This window comes from Acanthochromis polyacanthus, chromosome 1 (genome assembly GCF_021347895.1).
Source record: "Acanthochromis polyacanthus isolate Apoly-LR-REF ecotype Palm Island chromosome 1, KAUST_Apoly_ChrSc, whole genome shotgun sequence".
Taxonomy (NCBI): domain Eukaryota; kingdom Metazoa; phylum Chordata; class Actinopteri; family Pomacentridae; genus Acanthochromis; species Acanthochromis polyacanthus.
The window spans coordinates 54,059,260-54,083,165 of record NC_067113.1 but is presented as its reverse complement, the minus strand read 5'-3'; the positions used below and the strand labels follow the sequence as shown (position 1 = coordinate 54,083,165).

Sequence of the window (23,906 nt, the reverse complement as noted above, 5' to 3'; positions counted from 1 at the left end):
AGCATGGGCAGAAGAAAGGAACTCACCATCTCAGAAAAGTATTTTTATTGTTTTGTAGATTTTTTCAGTGTAAGCCAAACTTAACATAAGCAAAGTCAGAATAAAAGATAAAATACACGTTTCTTTCTCTCTCTCTCTCGTTTTTGAAAGCTTACGAAACATTGACCAATATCCGACAAGCAATTATTCCATTCTCAGCGCAACATATCACATTTATAAGTTACTTAAAATTAAAAATACAAAGGTGTTTACATTGTCATTGTTTAGTAAAGCAGCAACTTCCCAAGAACAGGCTCTGTTAATACTTTTCAAACATTATGAAAAGTAATACATGACAAATATTTACACAGTTTAAATATCCCTATGTGCACAAATTACATTCTGACTTATGTTTTTAAAATGATGCCAGGACATTATCTTAACAAACATGCATGGTATTTGTACTACATACTATATTAGCAGAAGTCAGTGTCCTATGTCCAAAATAAATCTGAGCAGAAAGTATTGCATTGGTGATTGGTGGATTTCGTGTATTTCTTTAAAGTTAATCATTATGAGATATGATAAATTGTTCACGCTAATGTGTAAATTCCAATAAAGAGCTTTCACCTTTTGCAGTGTCACTTACAGCACAGACTTCCAATGGTTGGGAGTTTTTGGCAATGACGTATACGTCATTGGTTTTTGGTATGAGTGACACAGCTGTCAATACAATCTTTGTTTACATCAACTTCCTGTTCTTTCTTCTTCTCTGCTACATTTTGAAGCAGATCAGAGACCATGCAGCCCCAGTAGCGTCATCTGGTGGACAGATTTAAAGCAGAAATTTATTGTGAATTTAAACAAATCTTATATTTAAAACTGTAAGACACTCAGTAGAATGAACATGACAACAGGCAGAATTTCGTTTTGCCATAAATGCACATTTTCAGGATCGTTTCAGGTTTAGTTTCACATTAAACAAAAAACAACAACAAAAAGTTGGTGCAAAATAAGGTAAATCATTAAAATAAAATAGAAAATACTGCACAAATCAAAAAGAAAGCAAAGTAACACAATTTAATAAATTAAGAAATTTAACATTTTTCATATTTGCCATTCAAAACCGCAGAACTTGGCACGAGGCGTGATCCCATCAAAATGTTGAGTAAAAGTCCAACAAAATGCTGCTGGAAGTCATTTCAGCACAGCTGGTGACAATCATGGACATTTCTTAATCCATTTAAATGTGTAAAATGTCATTCGATAAGATCCTGGCAAAACAAGAACACAGACGTTTTAGTACATGTAAGAAAATGCACACCAGTGGAGGTTTTATGAAGTCATAAATATCTAAAATGACTATTACATCATCTGAATCCTGTTGGCAGGCGGTGCCGTTGCTGCTGGTGCCACTTTCATGATCGACTGTGACACCGTTTTCGTCATCCTGGATCCGGAGGTTGGAGAAACGATACACAGGTGCCCTGCAGAGGGCGACAAGAAACCAAGATTGTCAACGAATGGGTGCATAAAGGTGTCCATGCAGCAGCAGTGTGTGTCTAACTCACCTGTTTCTATAAACCACTCTCTTGACAGATATGACTGCAGAAACGACAGCGACCAGGACTATGACTCCTGCTCCTGCACACACCAGGATCAGCACCAGCCTTTCTCGCTGGAAAATATATGCAAAAGTTTATATATTTTTTAAAAAAAATAGCTGAACATGAAGGGTGAAGCGCAAAGTGGGGAACCTACTGACCGGTGTGTCAAAGTGAGTGACTGAAGATGTTGACTTGTCAGGTGGACCGGGGCTTGGTTTAACGCCACAGGGTCTGATGACTGTCTGCACTGTGAGCTGAGGATTGTATCCCCCCTCACAGCGATCACTGGGGACTTTGCGGTACCTACACCATAGAAAGAGAACAGAGTGTGAGTGTGAGCATGTAAACAAGATGTGTCTCTTCATTTAGAAAGGGAATTACCCTGCTGTCAGAAGCTCGTCCTCCTCTCCATTCAGACACATCTCCAAAGTTTTGTTTGCAGCATTCGGTTGCCTCACGCACTCTGAGGTGTTCACGTGACGATAGTAACCATAGTCACTGTTGTCAAGGACAGAGAGCGGTTAATATAAGTTTCTGCAAATGTCTTCTTTCAATTACTGTACTTAACAGCTTAATGAATATGGTGAAATATGTCTGCAGGTCCAAAAGCACATACCATAAGTAATCTTCTCTGGTGCACAAGCAGGACCTTTGCTTCTTGCTCACCACAAAGCTTCGCCCATTTCTGCACACAGACTGCCTCTTTAGCCTCCTGTAAGTCTCTTTAACACCCAGAACGCAGCCTTTTCTCTTCGAGTTCTCTCCTGCTGCAGAATGAGCCAACCACTCTTCATAGTCCTGGTCATTACCTGATGGATGAAATATGGGAAAATAAAGTTTTATTTCACCAGAAAACAACATCCAGTTGTGTGTCACAGCACCACAGCAAATCAAAACAGCACCACCAAATGTAAAAATCCTGGGGCCAGAGCTACAAAGCATCTTCAACATGCCAAATTGTAAATTAACAGCTGCAGTGAGGCTAAGTAGTCATGTGTAGCTGGTTATCGGCTCGTAAAGTCGGCCCAGGGTTTCTGAATCCAGCAATAAGAGCGTTCACATAAAATTGCCGCTCTTGGCATCAAGTAATAAATAGCAAACACGGACAGGTCTGGAGCTGCATATTTCTCACAAGAACCACAGACTGTAACTCTAAACCAGTATGAGAAGCAACACATCTGCTAGTAATAGTGGAAAACTGGCATAAAAGTCACAGACTCATTGAACACAACACGAGTTAAGAACCTTTGATATGTAAGGTACAATCTGATGAATGTTACAATCATGTAAAAATACTTAGATGTAAGTTTCCTATTAAAGATTTGGTTAATTATCATAATGTAACACAAGATTGTACAACAAGTAACAGATGTAGTCCCTTTATGCTATTATTATTTAAAGATAAAACTATTTCTGTAGTCATGTGGAGGCTGAGTTCACTAAGCTCACATTCAGTTTCATTCTTATAATGTGTAAGACAGGTTTACATCTTATTGTTTCAGCTGCAGCCTGGGTGGTGGTACATGCCTTTGGGAGCAAGTAAGGACCAAAGGTAAAAACACTATTCAAACCGAGGCTTACTGCCAATCTGACAACTTAAGTGTGAGGCTTTAGTGCTTTATCAGTCTCTGTTTAAGGACTATGCCCACATACAAATGCTTGAAAAATCTCTAAAAAAAAAACCAAAAACAGTTGCCCTCCTCAGAGACTCTCTCACTATCTGTGCATCAAGCTCCATGGAATTTTCTGGTGATGCCATTTTCCAAGAAAATAGATTTTGTCAGTAGGTGTTGTTTTTATACACATTTATCTGTTATCTCATGGATTGTAAGAGCAGGTGAGGTGTGTGGCATAAGCTACCATAGCAATGCACCACCATCGTTGTCCTAAAATAGCTGGAAATTAAACCGAAAGTTACCTCACTAACCCCAAAGTCTGTCTCACAGTGCAGACATCTGGAAAACTTGGCTTCAAGAAAGCAGCAAAAAAGAGCCCAGATACGAAGAAAAAACTGCTTGCCACAAAGTATGTGTGTTCATGTAAGACACTGATTGTCCAAATACATTTCAGGACTTCTAAATTAAGCAAAGACGATTACAGAGGAATCGAAACCCACAACACAAACAGAACAATAAACAAAGGATGTCTTGTTGACAGCTGACTGAAAAGGCATCCCTTGTTCAGAACATGCTGGATTGAAAAAAAAGATTAACACAGCGTCACAGGATCTCACAGTTTATGGGAAGCTGCAGGATCATGTGTTGTAAAGTTACGAGAAATCACTATAAGGCTCCACCTTGCAGGGCAAACCTCGCTGCACCTTCCAGCAGGTGGCATCATGCACTATGGAGGGGTGGTGAGGAGAATACAGAGTAGACGTACTTACACTCTCTGGTGATGAGGCTCTGGAAGTCTATGGTGACCGCCACCCACATGGGCTGTCCGTCCTCCTCAGGACGGAAGCCCCAAACGCTGACGTTCATGGCCTTGGTTCCTGGTTCACATGCCAGGCCTGCGAAGAAGAAGGGCTGCTCAGTGAAGTTGTACGATTTCCAGCACTGACCTTCATCTGTGGAGAATCTGGGGAGAAGAAATAAATGTGAGAGTGCAAAATCACGTCAGGAAATGTGCTATTAGCTTGTTTAATTGGGCATGAGGAATGTATGTGTTTAGTACTTGATAGTCTTGACTTGTCCTTCGCGCTGAGCCTCCACAGCCACAATGAGACCCCCAGAGTCCAGTATGCTGTAGTGGTGAGGACCCCTGAGTGTCCCCCTCCAGTTATAGCCCCCATCAGAGGACACAAACACATCTGGATGCTGCGACGATGACAGAGAATCACCCACAGTGCCTGGGGAGGAGAAGATACATCTTTTGATTATTACACTGGATTTAAGACAAGATCTAAACATGGAATCATCCATCCATCCATCCATCCATCCATCCATCCATCATCTATACAACCCTTAATCCTCATTAGGGCTACGGGGGAATGAAGTCTATCCCAGCTGACTGCGAAAACACAGTCTATGGGGTGAAGGCAGAGGACACCCTGGACAAGTTGCCAGTCTAGCACAGGGCTACACATCGAGACAAACAATCACACTCGCATCCACACCTATGGGGGTCGACTTCCGGATAGTCGATGTAGAGGACGTGTTAGTCTTGCTCTCCTGTGGTTTTACATTTACAAGTACTTTTCCAGAACCCCTTCCAACCTTTGGGAAACATCTCATTATAGTTCGTTATACAAAGTTTTTCCACAAGCAAAATGGCGAAAGCAGCAAAAGTTAAGAAAGCCGACGGTGAGCCCCTGAACACCTGTGACAGCTCATGCTTCGCTAACATAGCTAACCTGCTGGAGGAGCATCGAGCTAGCATCTCAGCAGACTTCAAGACAACTTCTGTGGTCCTCAATGAGAAACTGCATTCACACCTATGAACAATTTATAGTTAGCAATTACCCTGAACACATTTTTGGACTGTGGGGGGGAAGCCAGAGTACTCACGCATTCACAGGGAGAACAAGCAAACTCCATGCAGAAAGAACCCAGAAAGGCCAAAACGCAAACCGGGGATCTTCTCGCTGCAAGGCCAAAGTGCTAACCACCACGCAATGGAATTAATTCATAAAAAAATAGTTATATTGAACATGAATGCAGGCAAACTGCTCTTTAATTACCATGGGCGATGACCAGACCGATGGCAGTCGGCTCAGACAGAGCTAACATGGGGACTATTCGGATATTGCGACTGTGTTCTCCGTGAATATGAAGGTTGCACTGGTAAAGGAAAACACACACACACATTCAAAATTATTTTAGTGAACTAATAACTAAAGTTATTTTATGTCCATGCAGACTGGGATCAGATTTCTCTGTATCCAACATACACTCTTGACTTGGTCTCCACAATCCACATTGTCAGGTTTGTTGAGTTGTCTCCACGTCCCTCCTCTGTTGAAGGAAATGACAGATCTTATACGACCATCTGCAACAAAACACAGTGCGCAGGTTAGAATTCAGTATTATGTCAAGATCAAGATGCAGTACAAGGGGAAAACTCCCATACGACTTAACTGTATTCTTAATTACACTTTGAAAGACGTGGTTTATCTTGTTCTGGTAAGAATCGTTTCCACTTTCAAAGTTGTCAGTCAATCTCTTTCGTTAGGTTTGGAAACCACATATTTAGGTGCTGGGTTAAAATATAACCCTTTCACAACATTTATGAAAATTCTTCTCGGATTTTTGAGTTACCAGAGTGATGAGTACCACCCAATATAATATATGATCGGCTTGCTGAAAAGGAGGGACATTTGGACATTTCTAATATATGTTTATTTGACATAGTGATAAAATATCCTCTGTGGCTGTTGATCTAACACCTCAAACCCATTTCTCTGTATCAAAGCTACATATTTGTAGTTTTTTCATGAAATAATCCCTCCTTCATGTCTTTAAATGGCGTAAATGCACACCAGCTCATCTACAACTCTGTTAAAAAAACTGTAAAACTACTGTATGCTACACAAAGGCAAACTGAAATAATGTTGTAATTGAGCTGTAAGTGCTCAAGGCCAAAACTGATTCTGAGGAAAGAAAATGATACAGGCAGCTCCACTGTGAAAACTAATATTTTCGCTTACGATGTGTCTTACTGCGCATTAATAACACCACATGGGTACGTTACCAAGGTAAAAACTGATCATCACTAGACAGGGGCTTTCAGTTTTAACCAAAACTGGGTCCAGATCCTTCAGTGTAGATGCAGAATGCAGACAGATGAATTGAAATCTGGATGGTGGAACATCCATATGCAGAATCTTACCAAGGTCTAGTTTATTAGTGAGGTAAACTCCTCTTAGTGAGGTGATGTTGGTGAAATCGCTCTTCCTCTGCCCATCGAACAGGTGGCGCTCCAGCGATTTGGAGAACAAGATCCCTCGGTCATCTGAGGTGTACATGGTCCCAAAGAAGGTGTCTGAGATGAAACGGGAAGAAATGAGGGAGAATTCATGGTAGCGTCTCAAGTTTGTATCAGGAGCTACATTTGTAATAATCAGGAGGCTACGTAGGACTGGAAATCTGCATTAAAACTAGAGATGTGCAGTTTGAAAGACCAGAAAGGGCGAATTTAATGACAAAAGCATCATCTTCAAAGAGAATCCGCACCTGGGAACAAAGCTTTCAACATCAGCACCGAGTCACCATCAATCATATTTTATCTGTGTGAAGCTCACACACGTGTCAGCTAAAGGCGTGAAGGACAAACCCGGTCAGGTGTGTGTTTGTGTGTGCGTGTGTGTGTGTGTGTGTGGGTGTGTGTGTGTGCTTATGTTACACCCTGATCCCAGGATATGTTGGTCAGCTTTTGCAGCGTAACCTAAATCTCTGTCCCTTGAGTCAACAAAACATAAAACCAGTTTACCCCCATATCTCCCCTGTTTATGTCTGCTTTATCAAAAAGTCCCATCACCCTGCCTCTATGGCACTAATTGGAGCGGTCTCCAGAGAAAATCTGTATTTAATTTTAATAATAATACAAAAGGAAACAGGAATAAAATAAAAAAACTAATCAGAGAATAAGTTAGTGGGAGAGAAAGAGAAGTAAAGAAAGGAACAAGAGGCCGAGCGGCTAGAATTGCTTGCACAAATACACACTCATTATGTTTGGATGATTTGTCAGCAACACCAAGAACTTGTGAAACCAGTTTGGCCTTTTTGAACTTTTCCATTACAAGAAAAAGAGGCTGAGAGAGGTATAAATTCTGTCATGTTGTGTGGGCATATTTGCAAATATGTGTCAGGCATGTTGGAGTAGGTGTGTGTGCTCCGCTGAATGGAAAATATGGACAAAGAGATTAACCGTTCCTGTGTGTGTTTGTACCTCCTGGGTTGTCCACATGCATGAAGAGCATATCCTCGTCACCGTCCAGGATGGAGTAAAACTGCAAACACACACATATTAAAGGGAGGGGGCACATGTGGGTGAGAGGACCAGGCTTTGGGTTTTTTTTTTTTTAAATCCGTTTTTGATGACGAATTTAATCCTCATCACACCCCTTGTCTAATCGTCGTGAGAGAGAGTGTGTGTTTGTGCTGTCAACAAGATGTGTTGGTGTTTCATCACAACAAGTGTGTGTGTGTGTGTGTGTGTGTGTGTGTGTGTGTTCAGCTGGTGTTGAAACAGGAAGTGTTGCCACTGGTGTTTTTTACTAAAAACAGCCCAGCCATGAATAAAAGCACATGAGAGTTTGCAATAGAAGCATGAGGAGTTTCCGAGTTTCCCAAGAAACTCTCGCAAAGTGTGAGAGAAGCCTGCCACAAAGGAAATAATTATGACAACATCTGCGCATCAGATGTTGAATATCATTTCAAATGTTTTATTGCAAGTACCAAATGTATTCAATTTTATGGTCGTCTGCTGGCAAAAAGCAGAATTTGCCCTTTTTTGGCTTTGCTTGTGCTGGAAACATTAAGCAAGAAAATCAGGAACAGAACACCCAAAAACATCAAAATAAAACAGAAATGAAAAGAGAAATGCATCCTTCTAAGGAGCATAAATACCCACCAGTAACCAGCAAATGAATATATGAAATGTGGAGTTGTATGTGAGGTAGTATTCATTGTATTTTAATGCTTTAAGGCAAGCAGGATGAAAGATTTTTTAAAACAGTTTTTCTTCACATGCCAGACTCTGAACCTACATCCCGAGCGCAAAAGCTCAGTCCTGGGTATGTGTGGAGTCATGTTGAATTTTGATGCTCACACCTGGAGACACAGTTGTTGCTTTAGTTTACAGCCTTAATGCAAACTGCGAAGTCTGACCTCTCTTGAATTGTGACAGTGAGGTACCCAAATCAAGGCACAATGTTTAATGTTGGAATATTTTCACTTTACTCTCCTCAAAGTGCTTTTTCTGACATCAAAAACTCTCAGTTTTCTGCATGAGAACCGTTGTGTTTTTTGCAAATGCAGGCCACTTGATCTGTTAAAGCACTAACCTGCTCTACTTCCCAGTTATTAACTGAGACTCACTTTTAAAGGGTGTTCGATCGCTGTTTTAGTTGCCTTCTACTCATATTTCTTTTCATTTGTCTGCATTTAACATAAGAAAGCTGCCACTAAACCGCTTTGTAAGTTTCGTAACATATGCACAGGAGACAAATTAACCATCTAAACCCAAAAACCAGACCCTGAAAACAGAAAGAATTGTCAGTTTTTCAACTTTCTAATGCTCCTTGAATTAATCAGCCAGGAAAATTAACCAAATCTCAGCTTGAAATCGTGATATTTCAGCAAAATCACTTTATTTTACACAAAAACAAATCATTTGCTCCGACCAGATTCTGTAAAAAACTAAAAATTCTGCACTCCTAGGCACAACTGAAAAGTCATGACTTACTTAACTGCAAAAATATATATATCTTGACAAAAATTCAGGAACTTTTTGGCTAAACTGGGCTGAACTGCAGGCTGTGTTTCCACTGTCCATATAGAGAACAAGTATGGAAACAAAACCGAGGTGAGTAAAGTATCGACAGCACGTAAAGCCACCTTTCCTCCAGTATTGTCTTGCAGGAGTGCTCAAAGAAATGTCACTTTGGTTTATTCTTGTTTTGTAATTTGTGGCATTATAGTCACCGCGCACACCCCTGACCCTTACAGTGAGAAAACCCAGTGAAATTTGTCATGTGGCATTTAAATGTCTTCCTGCTGAGTCACTGCTAATCAGTACAAGGATGTTCTGATGATCACCCTTCTCTTATGATGAAACGAGACTACTCTGACAAAAAAAAAAAAAAAGGTTTCTTTCAGCCTGGCACTGAGCTCATCCTTAGGGCATGAAGTTGAGAGAGTCACACATACTTTCATTTGTGTACTCTGAGAATAAAAGGTGGAGATACAGTGCAACCATGTGAAACAGGAAATGATAAGACTGGCTAAGGTAAAAATCATTTACCTTGGCTGTCTGACGTCAGTTCATAGAACAACTCTTTGATACGCAAATACTTGGATCTGCCTGCAGTCTGAGAAGATGTTAAAGTAATCTAAAAATGCATGAACAGACAGGCTCTTGTTTTTGGCAGATGTTTTAAGAGCATCACTGAAATTTGGGTCTAAACATGACAAGATCTCAGAAATTGAGATACTGTCTCAACTGCTAAGCATGAATTCTGGTTGTCTGAGTTTGTATTTGAATTTTGAGTAAACAAGCTTCTAAATGTTACTGCCATGTAATAGATGTGACAGATTTTAAGGACTTCTATCTTTGATTTATTGCAACTTTACTGCAAAATCTTATTGTTGCTATAACGTTTTCAAAAAACGAGATCATTTCTTCTTTCTCACCTGCTCAGTGGATGCAGAGGGAAGCAGAGCTCGACTGAAGGTATCTCCTTGGTCTGATGAGAAGTACATGACACGAGGGGATCTCTGGGAACAAGAACAGCATCACAATGCAAATACAACACGAAATACAATCTATAGAGGTAGATACTGAGATATTTAATGTGTGTGGTATCAGAGGAGGCTTTGTGTCCACGTATCGTACCGGCTCTTCCATCACAGAGAAGAAGAGAAAAGCTCCTATGTAGCCAAAACTGTAGATGTCCTCGTGGATTGTGGTGAAGGTTTCTCCCAGATCCTTCGTCCTCTTCAGCACTAAATCTCCTCGTTCGTCTGTGTCAACTATGGAGACAAGTTAAAAGACTTGGTGACAATAAGAAACATGAACTTTCCTTCATCTCATTGCAGAACAATAAACTCAACTATTCATGGCCAGCACACTCCTTCACATGCAAGGCTTTCTGGAATGCTTTGTCTGACAAAATTCTACTTTTTCAAATATCAGTATCTATTTTCAGCTTGTTTTTAAGAGGACGAGTTTTAACATGTAAACTGGAAAGTAACTGGTGTCTTAGAGTGGCTCCTGACCCTCTCATTGATTTGCTGTCTAGAAAATAAGTGACTAAAAAAGAAATCGGCTGGACAAGTTTGTGCACATGAGCATTAAAGGCATTAGTCAAATTCTCAGCAAATCTGGAATAAACTTACTTTAAAGAACATAAGATGCTCACATCTGTCAATAAGTTTTGTTTTTATTTCCAGGTGCAAAAAGTACATCTTAGTTCCTTTCACAACGTAGCGTTCTTATTACTTCTCTTACGTCATGTGAACGGTTTCTCGGTTTTCAGTTTCGTTTGTGGTTTCATTGCGGTTCCTTTGCCGTTCTTGTATGACGACAGCTTGGGGGAGGTGTGGGGGTGAGAGGGGAGGGAGGCGATGGCATGCAGCCTAAGCTGAAGGTGCTGCAGGGGAGACTCAGACTTGGCGAGTGGTGTGTGTGTGTGCGCTCTATCAGATGAGCTACTTGTTATTGCCTTGTCATAAAACGGATTTCCTCATATGGGATAATAAAGATCTAAACTCAAGCGGAAACAATCACAGAGATCCATATTAGATTAAACTGTACTGGGAAAATTCTTTGCAAATTGCGTTGCATCATGAGGAGAATGCTGTTTCACATAAACTAAAAACCACACAACAGAAAAACACTTGTATTATAACTTTACTATGTTCTTTAAAAAGCCATAGCATACTAGAGAAGACATAAATTAACTTTATGAATCATATTAATATCCTGACTGCTGATAAATATCATGTTCAGGCAGGTTTTGTGTTTCGAATGGTGTTTGAGTGACGTTTTAAAGTGTTTTTCTTCCAGTTTCTTACCTGTGTCTACTCGAGTGCAGCTGAAGAACAAATTGATGCCAGCCCCCCTGCAGAAAAGAGGAAGCATTACACAAACACCAGAAATGTCACAACCAACTGCTTTAATGGATCATTTCTCTCTCCAGAACTCTCCAAAACTGCAGATTATATCAATTTATTTGAAGCCAAGAGTTGAATATTGTGAGTTTCTCCCATATAGCGATCTACACTTGGATACAGAGACTGATTGTGTTTCCTGTTTATTCTCACCATGAGAAAGAATGCACTCCATCATGAACTTTTGTCCACTTGGTGCCAAAGTCCAGTGAGAGCCAAAGACTGCCCTGCAAGTCAGGAACCAGAGGAATGTTTATCTTTACTTTAAGGTGTGTTCTTGATGACTGAGCGTGTGACTAAATAAAGCAAAGGAAACCACTGTGACACCTTCAGGATCACTTGATGACTCACATCAATGCTGAGAGCTACGAGGTAGTCAGGGTTGAAGAAGTGATACGTGACCGGCTGGGCCAGGTGAAAGGGCAACTGGATGAACATAAAAGTGGCACCGGCATCTGTGGAGGTGAAGATGATCCCTCCTGGATTGTCGACCACCGTTGTGTCTGCGGTGAGAATCACCTGTCAGGCGAAATCAATCGAAAACAGATCAAGACGAAAAGTTAGCCAGTTTGTTGGCAGGACATTGAAGTATAAAGTAAAGGAAGTTAACAGCACACTAATATCTAAATTAAACTTAGATCTTGTTCCATTTTTTTCACTTTTTAAGTTTAGGAAGGTTTGTGTTGAATCCCGAGCTACACTCAAATATAGCACATTTGATTTCATAATGAGGAATAAATTATAAAGCTGGAAAATACACAACGGTGAAGATACTGAAATTCAAAAACTCACTCGACATGTCAGTGCTTTTCTGTGGTTGTCTCCTTCAACATGTCAGCCAAAGCCACAACATTGTGAGGTCAGAAGTAAAAGTGCTTTGACAGTGAAAATGTGGCTTGACTTGATCTAATATCAGACAATGTTATTGTGATGCAATATCCAATTCTCCAAGGCCACAATACAATAACTGACATTCTCTTTCACTTCACAAAGTCATAAAAAAAGAGCCTGCCGCCTCATTTCATTAAGGAATGCTAAACTGTAAGCTTACAGAGCTTCCTGGTCCAACACTGACTCCAAATTCCTCCCTTATGAAGGTGTGGTTGATGCGGTGGGAGATGTCATGGAAGGACTTGCCATAATCCGTGCTGATGAGAGAGGAAAGATAGTTTTGACCGAATTTTCACAGAATAGGACGGATGTGCCGATGTGATGGTGGCTCACCTTCTGTAAAGTCGAGAGGAGCCTCCTTCTAGGAAAGAATCAAGTGGAGCACTGATTGTTGACAACACGAGGATCACCTAGCAAATGTGGCAATGTGGTTAAAACTTTATGATGATAGTGAAAAAATGAGTAAAATTCTTAAATTTAAGAAGATCCATTCCCATTTAATTTGAGTTAGCATTTCAGTTTATGTATTTAAGCTTCAGGGACAAATTTTTCAAATGCAAACTGCTAAATTAAAAAATAGTAGTAATATTTTACATAATAATGCAAACCTAAAGTGGCGTATCTGCACATTACTATGGTACAGAATCAGATTGTGCATGTTTCAGAGTTAAACTGTATTCCTAAAATGAAAAACAGGCAACATGTGGTGTTCATGAGGACGATCTGTCACACTTTATGCAGATACTCACTCCTGTGCCATCGCCCACCCATGTGAGAATTACATAGGAGCCATCATCGCCATTAAACCCTGTCTAGGAGAAAGAGGGAGGAGAAAGGCTCACACATATGATTATATCAAATCTTAAGTTAAAAAAACAAAGACACAAACTGGGCATTGGTGCAGTTTCTACTTGGTGTGATGATCAAATATCATATTGCTTGCAAAATGAGTGTGACAGGAACAGGAAAAGGCTAAAACAGAAACTCAGTGGTTAACAGTTCAATTAGATGATCAATTTGCTCTATTGTCATTAATTAAACTTGATTTTAAACAATTCATTCATTTAAAAAACTTTGATTAGCCTGAAACAAAGCAAAAACACATAATATTTTTGTTTGGTTTTTTTTGCATGTTCAGTGAAACTCATGAAAGACTCAAAAGACTGAATGCCTTTTTGGATGGACTTTGCCCCAACCTGTATTCAGCTTCAGAGCAATGTCACGCAACTCAAATACATCTCACCTCATGTGTGTTGTCATCCAGAACCTTGTGTTCGGCTGGGGTAAGGGGAAGCTGGCAGGAGGTGAAGGGAGGACCGTGAGAAGGGTTGGAGATGCCAGAGGAGCTGCTGGTGTCCCTCGTGTGTCTTGCGCGCACTTGGCTCCGGATCTCATCCTGCTGAGTCCGGCGGAAAGTCACCGACCTCCCCCCGGAATTTCTGCTCTCAGCACCCAGAAGAAGGACGCACAGCCCACCGAGGACCACGAGTCTCCACATCACAACAGTTAGACCCCAGTGAAAAAAATAAAACAGATAAGAGTAACCCAGATGCCTGCTAATACTGCCTGAGTTAATAGTGTTGCGCTCTGAAGCCAAGTGAGGGTGGGAAGTGGCTGGACGGGTCATTAACATAAAAAGTGCTGTGTGAAGTGGCGCGGCCACCGTCAGCAGGTGCTTCTGCCCGCATCCAGGTGACCTAGCTGCAGGGAGGATTAACATTTCCAGAGTAAAGGTGATGGAAACGCATCTTGCAACAAATACACAAAGGAAAATAAGGGTGACTAATTGTGAGAAATTATGTCAAAATCATTTAGGAAAAAAAGCGCAATGGCTGAAAATTGAGAAATTTTTGAGAGTTTTGAGAGTAGAAGGAGACGTGAAATCAGCAGAGGTCGGCGTGTATCCACGTGTGCAGATGGATGAGCATCTCACTCAGGTGCCAAAGTGCCTCAGGTGGTTTTGCGCTTTAACGCACAAGAAATGACAGTTATTCTTCACACAGTAGAGCTGCAATTGCAGTTGTTTTGGCATTGGAACCCACCTATGACAAACTTTTTTAAATTGTCCTATTACAGTGAAGAATAAAAGGTGATGGAGACGCATCTCATGACCACTTTCAACATATACACAAAGGAAAATGTAGGACTCAGTGACTAATTCTAATTCTAAAAGGTTGTGACAAAATGATAAAGGAAAAAAAATGCGTAATGTCTGAAATGGAGAAGATCTGGAGAGTTTTCAAAGTAGGAGGAGACGTGAAAACAGCAACAGAGAGGATTTGTAGGAGCAGAAGGAACAAGTCAACGCAAGAGGTCGACGTGTATTCACGTATGCAGATAGATAACGATCGAGCTCAGGTGCCAAAGTGCCTCAGGAGGTCCTGCGCTTTTACGCACAAGAGATGACGGTTGTTATTCATAGAGTGGAGCTGCAGTCGCAGTTGTTTTGACATGATAACCCACCCGTGACGAGCTTTCTTTTTCCTACCTAGAAAAATGGATAAACTTCTTGTGAGGTTGGTTTTATGACTCACTTTTACTGTTCTGTTCTGCTACTTGAGCTATATATTCAGGAAGTGAATGAAGGTGACACCACAGCCCCGGAGAGCCTCACCTTAGGATTTATTTGTGTGACTCAAACATGTGTAAAAGCTCGAATAATGGGTTCCAATTAGAGATAAAAACATGTGTTTGTGTTACCATTTTAGGGAAGAGAAACCACTAAGAACTAAGAAGTGGTCATATCAAGTGGAACAGTGATAATTTGTGAGCAGCTGATGATCAAAAACACTGAGTGATGGAAAAAAATGACTCTCTTTCTGCTTATTGAGGTACTTCCTCGCAACTGTTAGCTCTCCTACAGCTTTTGACCCCTGTTCCCATTTATTTCTCCCAAACTGAGGCTGGGAACTTTTTCTGGACCTCGCTGTCCCTAATATGACCCCGAGAAAGGCAGATGCTGCAAAAGAAGATACATGATGTGGACAGTTGCATAGCTGATACTGTTTTGGTTACTGGGTGTTGCAATACTCAAGAGTAAAATCTCACGAGATGGTATAATGTGATCTCGCGGTGTATTCACTAGTAATGGATATATCAACGTGTTCTCCCTGTGAGCTCCATGTTAATGTTAATAAACAGTGTTAAACATTCATTCGGACTCTCCTGTGAATGAATCTACACATGAGATCTTGGTTAAGGCTGGATATTGTTTAATCTGACATTATGGACAAGTTGTCTCCACGAGGGCCCGCAATCTAATATGACATCCCTCCCAACTCAATATATACCCAAGGTTAAGGAGAATCCTCAGAACTGATGCTGTCAGTGCTCACGTCACTGTGTTGCGTGTTGTATCACTTCTCCTCATGCCAGTAAACCTTATTCTCAACGTAAGCCATGAGTCTCCAGAGTGTCTCTGTATCCGCCTCCTTGTCATCTCTTGACATCGCAGAATTGCCTAACGCCGAGTCACAGTCTTTTCTGGTGTGTAAGCATCTGGGAATCGTACTACCATCCCCTCTGATAATGAAAACACTTTTAGCACAGAATGATACACTACATGAAGAGACAAGCGTTGACTTAATGCAATTGCAATTTAAAGGGTGTAAATTCCCCCTTGTGCCCCCAGTTACATTGTCTGTATGAGTAATAAAACAGCATCCCGTAAGCTGCAACATCATGGCTGCTTCAGTAGGTCAGCGAGTCCTTTGAGTGGTTTCAGTAACATTGATGACTCGGATGTAAAAAAAAAAATTGTTTATACATGTACTGTTTGATAAAAAAGTGCTTCAATTTCCCTTTCTAATTTTCTCCACTTATATCCTCAAGCTCATGAGAAAGTCATATGCCTGACAACAGCAATGACACTAAACCATTAAAAACAAAGTTATTAGATTTAAAAAAAAAAGCTGCACACAGCCAAATCTTCCCTGAGGGTTTATCTTATGAGCGAATGCTTTCACACAGAACATTGGCAAATGAGGCTCTGTCTGTACTTTGGGGGCTGCTGTTGCGAAACACACCCAACAAAGGAAGGATCTCTTTGAGTTGCCAAAGGTTTTTCATGTTCCTTTTCCCACATATTGTGTAATGTATCGGCTTTTCTTTTCTTCCAGAGCAATCAGACTTTGTCAGAACCTGTCAATTTTGCCAACTTTCAGTGCCTGAATCACTGCCAAAGTGTCTTCAGTGTTTTTAAATTGTATTTACTGAGACAGACATGCAACTTTTCCAGTGAACAGTCAACCTATGACTCCTGTTCCTGAGAAGAGGCAGAAGTCAACTTGTAATCATTACATCAATTTTAAAAAATGGTTTAACTCATTTTATTGAAAAAAGAAAAAGTCAAAACTTTCAAGTTTTAGTGCAAGTCATTGTTCAGTAGTGCTGTTACAATGTCAGATCTGTAGTTGATTCAACACAGATTATCTGCGGCAGTTCTGGACAGCTGATGGTATAAAATAGAACAAACAGAGACATCCTGTGGGACAGCGCGTCCGTATCAACAAACAGTCCGTGCCTTTTCAAAGTGCAGAGCTTGTCCAACAAGTTAGGCAGTACAACTTCCTCATGAGCCGATGTTTCTGGTCACGGACGCTTCTCTCCGGTGTCTGGTTGAGGAGAGCTGCCTTTCACTTTGAAGGTTCACATCCACCGGTCGGCTGTAGTGATGATCTTGGACGTACATGAGGCCGCCGAAGGAGTCCACTATCGCATAAAACACCGCCAGGACAGAAATCATCGATCCAAACAGATACATCTTAATGACTGCTGACACCATGGTTCCAGTGGAAAAGTACAGCATCCTGCAGCAGAAAGAATCAACAAAACGATTCAAGTAATTAATTAAAGTAGCTTGGAGCTGTTTAAATAGATAATAAATGAAGCACTGTGGTGCTAAACAGATGCATCGGCCTACAAATACGCAAGTAAAGATGCTTGTTTTGCACAAAATGTGGCAAAAAAAAAAATCACATCATTATTAAATTTGTTTTTCTTTTCAGTGAAAAAACAAATTAAATGAACAGTTGCACTCAATTTATGAAAATCACAAAAACAGATATTTTTTCTCAAATTTAGACAGGCAGACGGACGATTCAAAATTTAAATAATAGCTAAATACATTTAACTATTAATTGCTACATAAACTTCAAGATGTGATTATAAGTGAGGGACTTTGGTGCTAAAAATCCTATTCTCCAGACATAAAGGACCATGCTTGTTCCACACAAACTTAAGCAAAACCCACATCATCATTACTGTACGTTTTTCAGTGGAAAAGCTGTAATTTGCAGTAAAATCGTTACTCATATTACAATTATCTGACAAAATATTCGCAATGTACGTTTTTCCCAGCCTTAGTCATCAGATAAAAGGTCAGCATTTTGGTCAAGCTTTAAAATCTATAGCTCATCATCAGACCTGCTGAATGATTTATCACGATGTGTAACAGAAGATTAAATGACCCGACTTGAGGCAGCCTGCAGTAACAGGAAGAAATAGCAGGTTTGAGGTGCGTTTAGGCTGCTGGAAATGCGCAGTTTACGGCGAAGAACTCATCTAAAACACATCAAACGTGACTGGAAATGTTAAGCCCTGCAGCTTTTACTCACAAATGCAATCAACACATGTAACATGATCTGATTTTGTTCCTCTTTTTAATGTGCTAAAGCCCACCGAGAATAAAATGCTAACAGACGCCGCTGACGGCAGGACACTGTGACCGAGCACATGGCTTTCGGTAAAACACGAGACCACACAGAAAGAAGAAGTCTAACTCGTTGGTTTTCCGTGTTTTCTCGGCAGGCTGGGAACAAAAAATACAATACGAGTTTTGTTGGTAGGAAAACGTACCGGAGGCTCGGCTGCTCTGTGGCTGTGGGTTGTTTCTCGTTTCGTAGCAGTGGAGGCTGGAGTACTTTCCCACGACAGACACGACAGCTTCAAAAAGAAAGTGTTTATGTTCCTGTGTGTCGGTGAGTGTCGACGGTTTTCTCCTTTCTCTTGTTTTTACCGCTGAGAAAGTGTTCATCCAAACCGCACAGCTGCCGTCCTCCTCTCTCTGAGCTGCTGTATGAGAACAGACCGATGTGAAACACTGACATCACTCAAGCAGCAGCAGCAGCACTTTCCTGTCTCTCCAAACAAGAGCGCCTGAGGGAGCTTCTGGGTTTTCCACGGGGTTTTTTTGAGGGCACGGGCTAATTTATGTTCAAACGACATTGAATTCGGTTTGAATGTTTTATTTCTGCACATTCAATTAATGAATTCACTATTTCAACAAACAAAATGCTAAGGACTACTTCCCATAGTCTGTTTCCAATCATTAACTCACAATAAAAAAAGCAAGAAGTTAATGTTTGGTATGATCAGGCTAGCAGTAAAATACCCATAGTTTTAGTTTTAAATAAAGAACTACACTGAAACCCTCCTAATTTACATTAAGAGTGGAATATGCTAAAAACAAAACAAAAAAAACATAGCAGCTCTGAGGAGAAGCACACAGTGTTTTGGACAAATGCTGATGTTGACATGTTAGTATGCTAACATGTTCTAAATAGTAGCCAACAGCTAGTTAGCAAAGGTAGCTAACATTCTGTAATGTTTACCATGTCAGACATCTGATAGTTTGGCTAGGTTGTAGTGTACCATGTTAGCATGCTAACATATTCTCAATGACAGCTTTTTCTAACATTCTAATGCTTAACAAGGATTGTTTGCCATGTTTAATATCTAATGAAGTGGCTAAATTGTAGTTTTGTAGTACCGAAGAACAGGAGTCTGAGGCGGAGTGTCAAAAGCAGGTGCTAACCTCTTTACTGACATCAGTCGACAGAATAATACAACTCAGCACTTGTGGAGCGTAACTTATCAACATGAAGAGTAACAACATAAACAGTCCGTGTCAACACACAACCACCACTCCCAACGTTCCGTGGGTGAATTATGTAAAACCCACTACACAAGCCCCCCAGAATTCACCCATAGTCAAAGTCCGCACGCCGAGGAGGGACAACGGCCCGACCCCGACGGGTACACACAGCAGAGGCAGGGAGGGAGGGAAAAAGGGGGGAGGCGGGCGGAACAAAACAATCCACCGGTCCGGGAGGCAACGATCCCGAAGAGGAAACGGGGACCGGGTCGGGGCGGGGAAGAGGGGGGTGGCCCCTGCGCGGAGCCCGAGCCAACTCCAACGGCCCAGAAACGTCCACATGGGCGGGCTTAACCCTGTCGACAGACACAGTCTCAGCCTGTCCACCAACGTCCACAACCAGAGTCTTATCCCCGTGTCGCAGGACCTTGAACGGGCCATCGTAGGGGGGGCGCAGAGGCCCCCGATGGGCATCATGGCGAACAAACACGAAACCCGCCGAACGCAGGGCGGGAGGCACACAGGAGGCAGGAGTGCCGTGCTGCGAAGTGGGGACAGGAGCGAAAGCCTCGGCGGCCTCCAGCAGGAGGACCGCTGCCTGGCCGCCGACCAAGCAGTCGTGGCCTCCGGAATGAAGTCCCCAGGGACCCGAAGCACCTGTCCACAGACGAGCTCGGCCGACGAGGCCTGCAGGTCCTCCTTGGGGGCAGTCCTGAGACCAAGCATGACCCAGGGAAGTTTGTCAACCCAACCGCCGTCCGTCAGACTGGCACGCAGGGCAGCCTTCACAGATCAGTGGAACCGCTCACACAACCCGTTAGCCTGCGGGTGATAGGCCGTCATGCGGTGCAGCTTGACCCCCAGGCCGTCAGCTACCGCGTTCCAGATCTCCGAGGTGAACTGCGCGCTCCGGTCCGAGGAGAGGTCGGAGGGGGTCCCAAAGCGCGCGACCCACGTCCCGACGAACGCACGGGCCACGTCAGTGGACAAGGTCGAAGTGAGGGGCACGGCTTCAGGCCAACGGGTCGTCCTATCCACCATGGTAAGGAGGTAGGTGAAACCGTGGGAGGGGGGAAGAGGGCCCACAAGGTCGACATTAACATGGTCGAACCTCCTGGCAGGGACGGTAAACGGCTCCAACGGGGCTTTGGTGTGGCGATGCACCTTGGCACGTTGGCAAGCCACGCACGAATCGACCCATGATCGCACATCCTTCTTCAGCCCCCTCCAGACGAACTTCTGAGCCACCAGTCGCACAGACGCCTTCCTGCCAGGATGAGACAGGCCGTGCACAGCCTCGAAAACAGCCCGTCGCCAACCAACAGGAACCAACGGCCTGGGCTGGTCGGTGGAAAGGTCACACCACAACCGGGCACCCGAGTCGCCGACCGCGACCTCCTTCAGGCGCAACCCCGAGTCCGAGGCTTTTAAGGCTTCGAATCTCGTGGTCAGAGGCCTGCTCCGCCCCCATGCGGGCGTAGTCCAGCCCCAAATGGACTGTGCTGACGAACGCCCTGGAGAGGCAGTCCGCGACCACGTTGGACTTGCCAGAGATGTGGCGGATGTCCGTGGTGTATTCGGAAATGAAAGACAGCTGGCGCTGCTGGCGGGCGGACCAAGGTTCGGCAGACTTGGACATAGAGAACGTGAGGGGCTTGTGGTCGACGAAAACCGTAAACTCGCGTCCCTCCAGAAGGAACCGGAAGTGTCGAACAGCCAGCCAGACACCGAGCAGCTCCCTGTCAAACGCGCTGTATTTGCGCTCTCTCGGGACCAACTGCCGGCTGAAAAAGGCGAGCGGCTGCCAGGCACCCCCGACCTGCTGCTCCAGCACAGCGCCAACGGCAAAGTCTGATGCATCGGTGGTGAGAGCGATCGGGGCGCCGGGAGATGGGTGGGCAAGCAAAGCGGCCCGACACAGCGCAGTCTTAATGTCCTCGAACGCCCTCAACCTCTCGGACGTCCAGTCAATGTCCTGGTTCGGGCTCTTGTGCCTGAGGGCTTCGTACAGTGGGCGTAGGATATGTGCGGCCCGTCGGATGAACCGATGATAGAATGTGACCATCCCGAGGAACTCTCGAAGTCCCCGGGCCGAACGTGGGCGGGGAAATCCCGACACGGCCTCCACCTTCGACGGAAGGGGGCGGCCCCTTCTCTATTGATGAGGTGACCGAGGAACTGAATAGCCGGCACCCCAAAAACACACTTCGCCGAGTTAATAATGAGGCCGTGCTGGTCCAGTCTCGTAAAAAGGGTCCGTAGATGTGCCAAGTGCTCCTCCTCAGAAGAGCTGGCGATGAGGATATCGTCCAAGGAAACGAAAACAAAAGGCATGTCCCTCAACACAGAGTCCATCAGCCGCTGGAACGACTGGGCCGCGTTCTTAAGTCCAAAAGGCATCCTCAGGAACTCAAACAAACCGAAAGGTGTCACAACCGCCGTCTTCGGGACATCCGCGGGGCGAACAGGAACCTGGTGATACCCTCGTACCAGGTCCACCTTGGAAAACACCTGTTTCCCTGCCAGGTGTCCACAGAAGTCTTGAACGTGGGGGACAGGGTAGCGCTCGGGTGTGGTGGCGTCGTTGAGACGGCGGTAATCACCGCATGGGCGCCAACCGCCATCCAACTTCGGGACCATGTGGAGCGGCGAAGCCCACGGGCTGTCTGAACGACGGATGATCCCGAGGCGCTCCATGTTGGCGAACTCTGACTTAGCCGCTGCCAACCTCACCGGGTCGAGCCGCCTGGGTCTGGCGTAGATAGGGGGTCCCTCGGTGACGATGTGGTGTTCCACTCCGTGTCCAGTCGCTGTGGCAGAAAAGATGGGCCGAGTAAGGCCGGGGAACTCACTCAGCAGCCGTTGGTAACTGTCCCCCACAGAGAGCGCGCCGGAAAGGCCGTTGTATGTCCCCACGTCTCGGACGCACTCCAGGGAGGAGAAAGTCAGTGCGTCCACCAGGCGCTCGTTCTTGACGTGCACGAGCAACCCGTGGGCACACAAAAAATCAGCGCCGAGTAGGGGAAAAGAAACAACCGCTGTAACGAAGTCCCATGTAAAACGTTGACCGTTGAAGCACAAGTCCACAGTCCTTAAGCCATACGTCCATATGGGGGCGTCATTGGCAGATGTTAACGGCGGGCCGTGTGTTCCGCCAGCCGCGTCATCCGCCGAAGCAGGAATCACGCTCCTCTGGGCGCCCGTGTCACAGAGGAATTTGCGCCCGGAGAGAGTGTCTCTGATGAAAAGCAGCCGGTTCGTTGGACCTGCACTCACGGCCACTACTGAGTGCAGGTCTTGTCGTTTCCCCCCGTGCCGTAGCTGCAAGGGGAACGGCATCTCTTAGCCTTTGCGCCGAAACGTGCGTGGAAGTAGCACAGCCCTGTGCCTGCACGGCAGTCAGTGGCGGCACGGCTCCTACCAGCGGGCGCGCTGGCGCCCGGCGGCGCGTGGCTGCGCGTCGGGGCCAGAACCTCCGGGGCGAAGCGCTGGGTTGCCAAGAAGAATCGGTCCGCCTCTTCGGCCAGCGCGCGAGGCTCCGTGATAGTCGTGTTAGCAAGCGCCGTCTGGACGTGCGGCGGTAAGTGTCTCAAAAACAGTTTGATAAAAAGGAAATTCGGCTCCTCCGCGCCCAGTAGGTTCAGCATCATCTCCATGTGCTCAGAAGGCTTTCGGTCCCCCAGGCCCTGGATAGCTAGGAGACGTCGTGCTCGTTCCGAGCGTGACAGTTCAAAAAGCCTCAGGAGGTAAGCTTTCAGCCCAGCATATTTCTCTAGGGCGGGGGGAGCCGTAATGAAACTCACCGCCCTGGCTGCAGTGGAGCTCCCGAGCGCTGACACGACGTGGTAGTAGCGTGAGTCGTCGTCAGTAATCCCCCGGAGGGCAAACTGAGCCTCCGCCTGCGCGAACCATGTGGCTACAGACATCTCCCAAAACTCCGGCAGTCTCAGGATGGCGGGGTTAGCCATGCCGATATGTTCGAAAGTCAGTACAGTCTCTGAAAGTTCAGCGGGACTGACGTCGGGGTCACCAATGTAGTGCCGAAGAACAGGAGTCTGAGGCGGAGTGTCAAAAGCAGGTGCTAACCTCTTTACTGACATCAGTCGACAGAATAATACAACTCAGCACTTGTGGAGCGTAACTTATCAACATGAAGAGTAACAACATAAACAGTCCGTGTCCACACACAACCACCACTCCCAACGTTCCGTGGGTGAATTATGTAAAACCCACTACAGTTTAACATTTTAGTATGCTAACATGTTCTAAATGGTAGCCAACAGCTAGGTAGCAATGGTAGCTAACATTCTGGGACTTAAGCAATGTCTACCATGTCTAACTAGCTGATAGTTTGGCTAGGCTATAGTGTTGCCTGTTAGCACGCTAACATGTTCTCAGTGACAGCATTTTCTAACATTCCTTTGCTTAGCAAGGGATGCTTACTATGTTTAATATCTAATGAAGTGGCTAAATTGTAGTTTAGCATGTTAAAAGACTCTCAATGACAGTTTTACTAACAATTTGGAGTTAACAAGGAATGTTTTCCAAGCTCATTATCTAATAAGATGGCTAAACTGGAGCTAAGTCTTAGTGAGAGCAATTTCTGAAATTCTAATGCTTAGCAAGGAAACAATTACCATGTTAATTGATGACAGAGGAAAATCCTTTGTCACTGTAATGTTGAGTGGTAGAGGAAGGTGTTCATTGTACCACAGGAAGTTG

At 44.0% G+C, this 23,906-nt stretch overlaps 1 protein-coding gene and 1 long non-coding RNA gene across 2 annotated transcripts; both read right to left on the bottom strand.

Moving 5' to 3' along the window:
• Positions 1-127: 127 nt before the first annotated feature.
• Positions 128-13,815, bottom strand: si:dkey-159a18.1 (sortilin). Its single transcript, XM_022190161.2, has 21 exons — positions 13,554-13,815; positions 13,060-13,122; positions 12,644-12,720; positions 12,471-12,567; positions 11,771-11,938; positions 11,573-11,646; positions 11,324-11,370; positions 10,143-10,279; positions 9,941-10,024; positions 7,476-7,536; positions 6,417-6,569; positions 5,479-5,576; positions 5,269-5,368; positions 4,263-4,437; positions 3,973-4,166; positions 2,203-2,395; positions 1,968-2,084; positions 1,745-1,889; positions 1,551-1,657; positions 1,349-1,466; positions 128-1,253 (listed from the first exon to the last, which is right to left on the bottom strand). Exons 1-21 carry the CDS (start codon positions 13,806-13,808, stop codon positions 1,239-1,241), a joined length of 2,478 nt encoding a protein of 825 aa, XP_022045853.1. The 5' UTR covers positions 13,809-13,815; the 3' UTR covers positions 128-1,238.
• A 2,687-nt stretch (positions 13,816-16,502) lies between these two features.
• Positions 16,503-18,462, bottom strand: LOC110948561 (uncharacterized). The gene is made up of 2 exons (XR_002595541.2): positions 18,167-18,462; positions 16,503-17,118 (listed from the first exon to the last, which is right to left on the bottom strand). It is a non-coding gene; the product is annotated as an uncharacterized LOC110948561 (long non-coding RNA).
• Positions 18,463-23,906: the final 5,444 nt, after the last annotated feature.

Bases quoted from the DNA above. Each gene is read 5' to 3' on its own strand.
- si:dkey-159a18.1 (XM_022190161.2), bottom strand. From the start codon at position 13,808: ATGTGGAGACTCGTGGTCCTCGGTGGGCTGTGCGTCCTTCTTCTGGGT. The intron at 10,280-11,323 runs GTAAGAAACTGG...TTGTCTCCATAG, and splicing joins CTGCACTCGAGTAGACACAG to TTGACACAGACGAACGAGGA. The intron at 1,890-1,967 runs GTAATTCCCTTT...TCTATGGTGTAG, and splicing joins GACGAGCTTCTGACAGCAGG to GTACCGCAAAGTCCCCAGTG.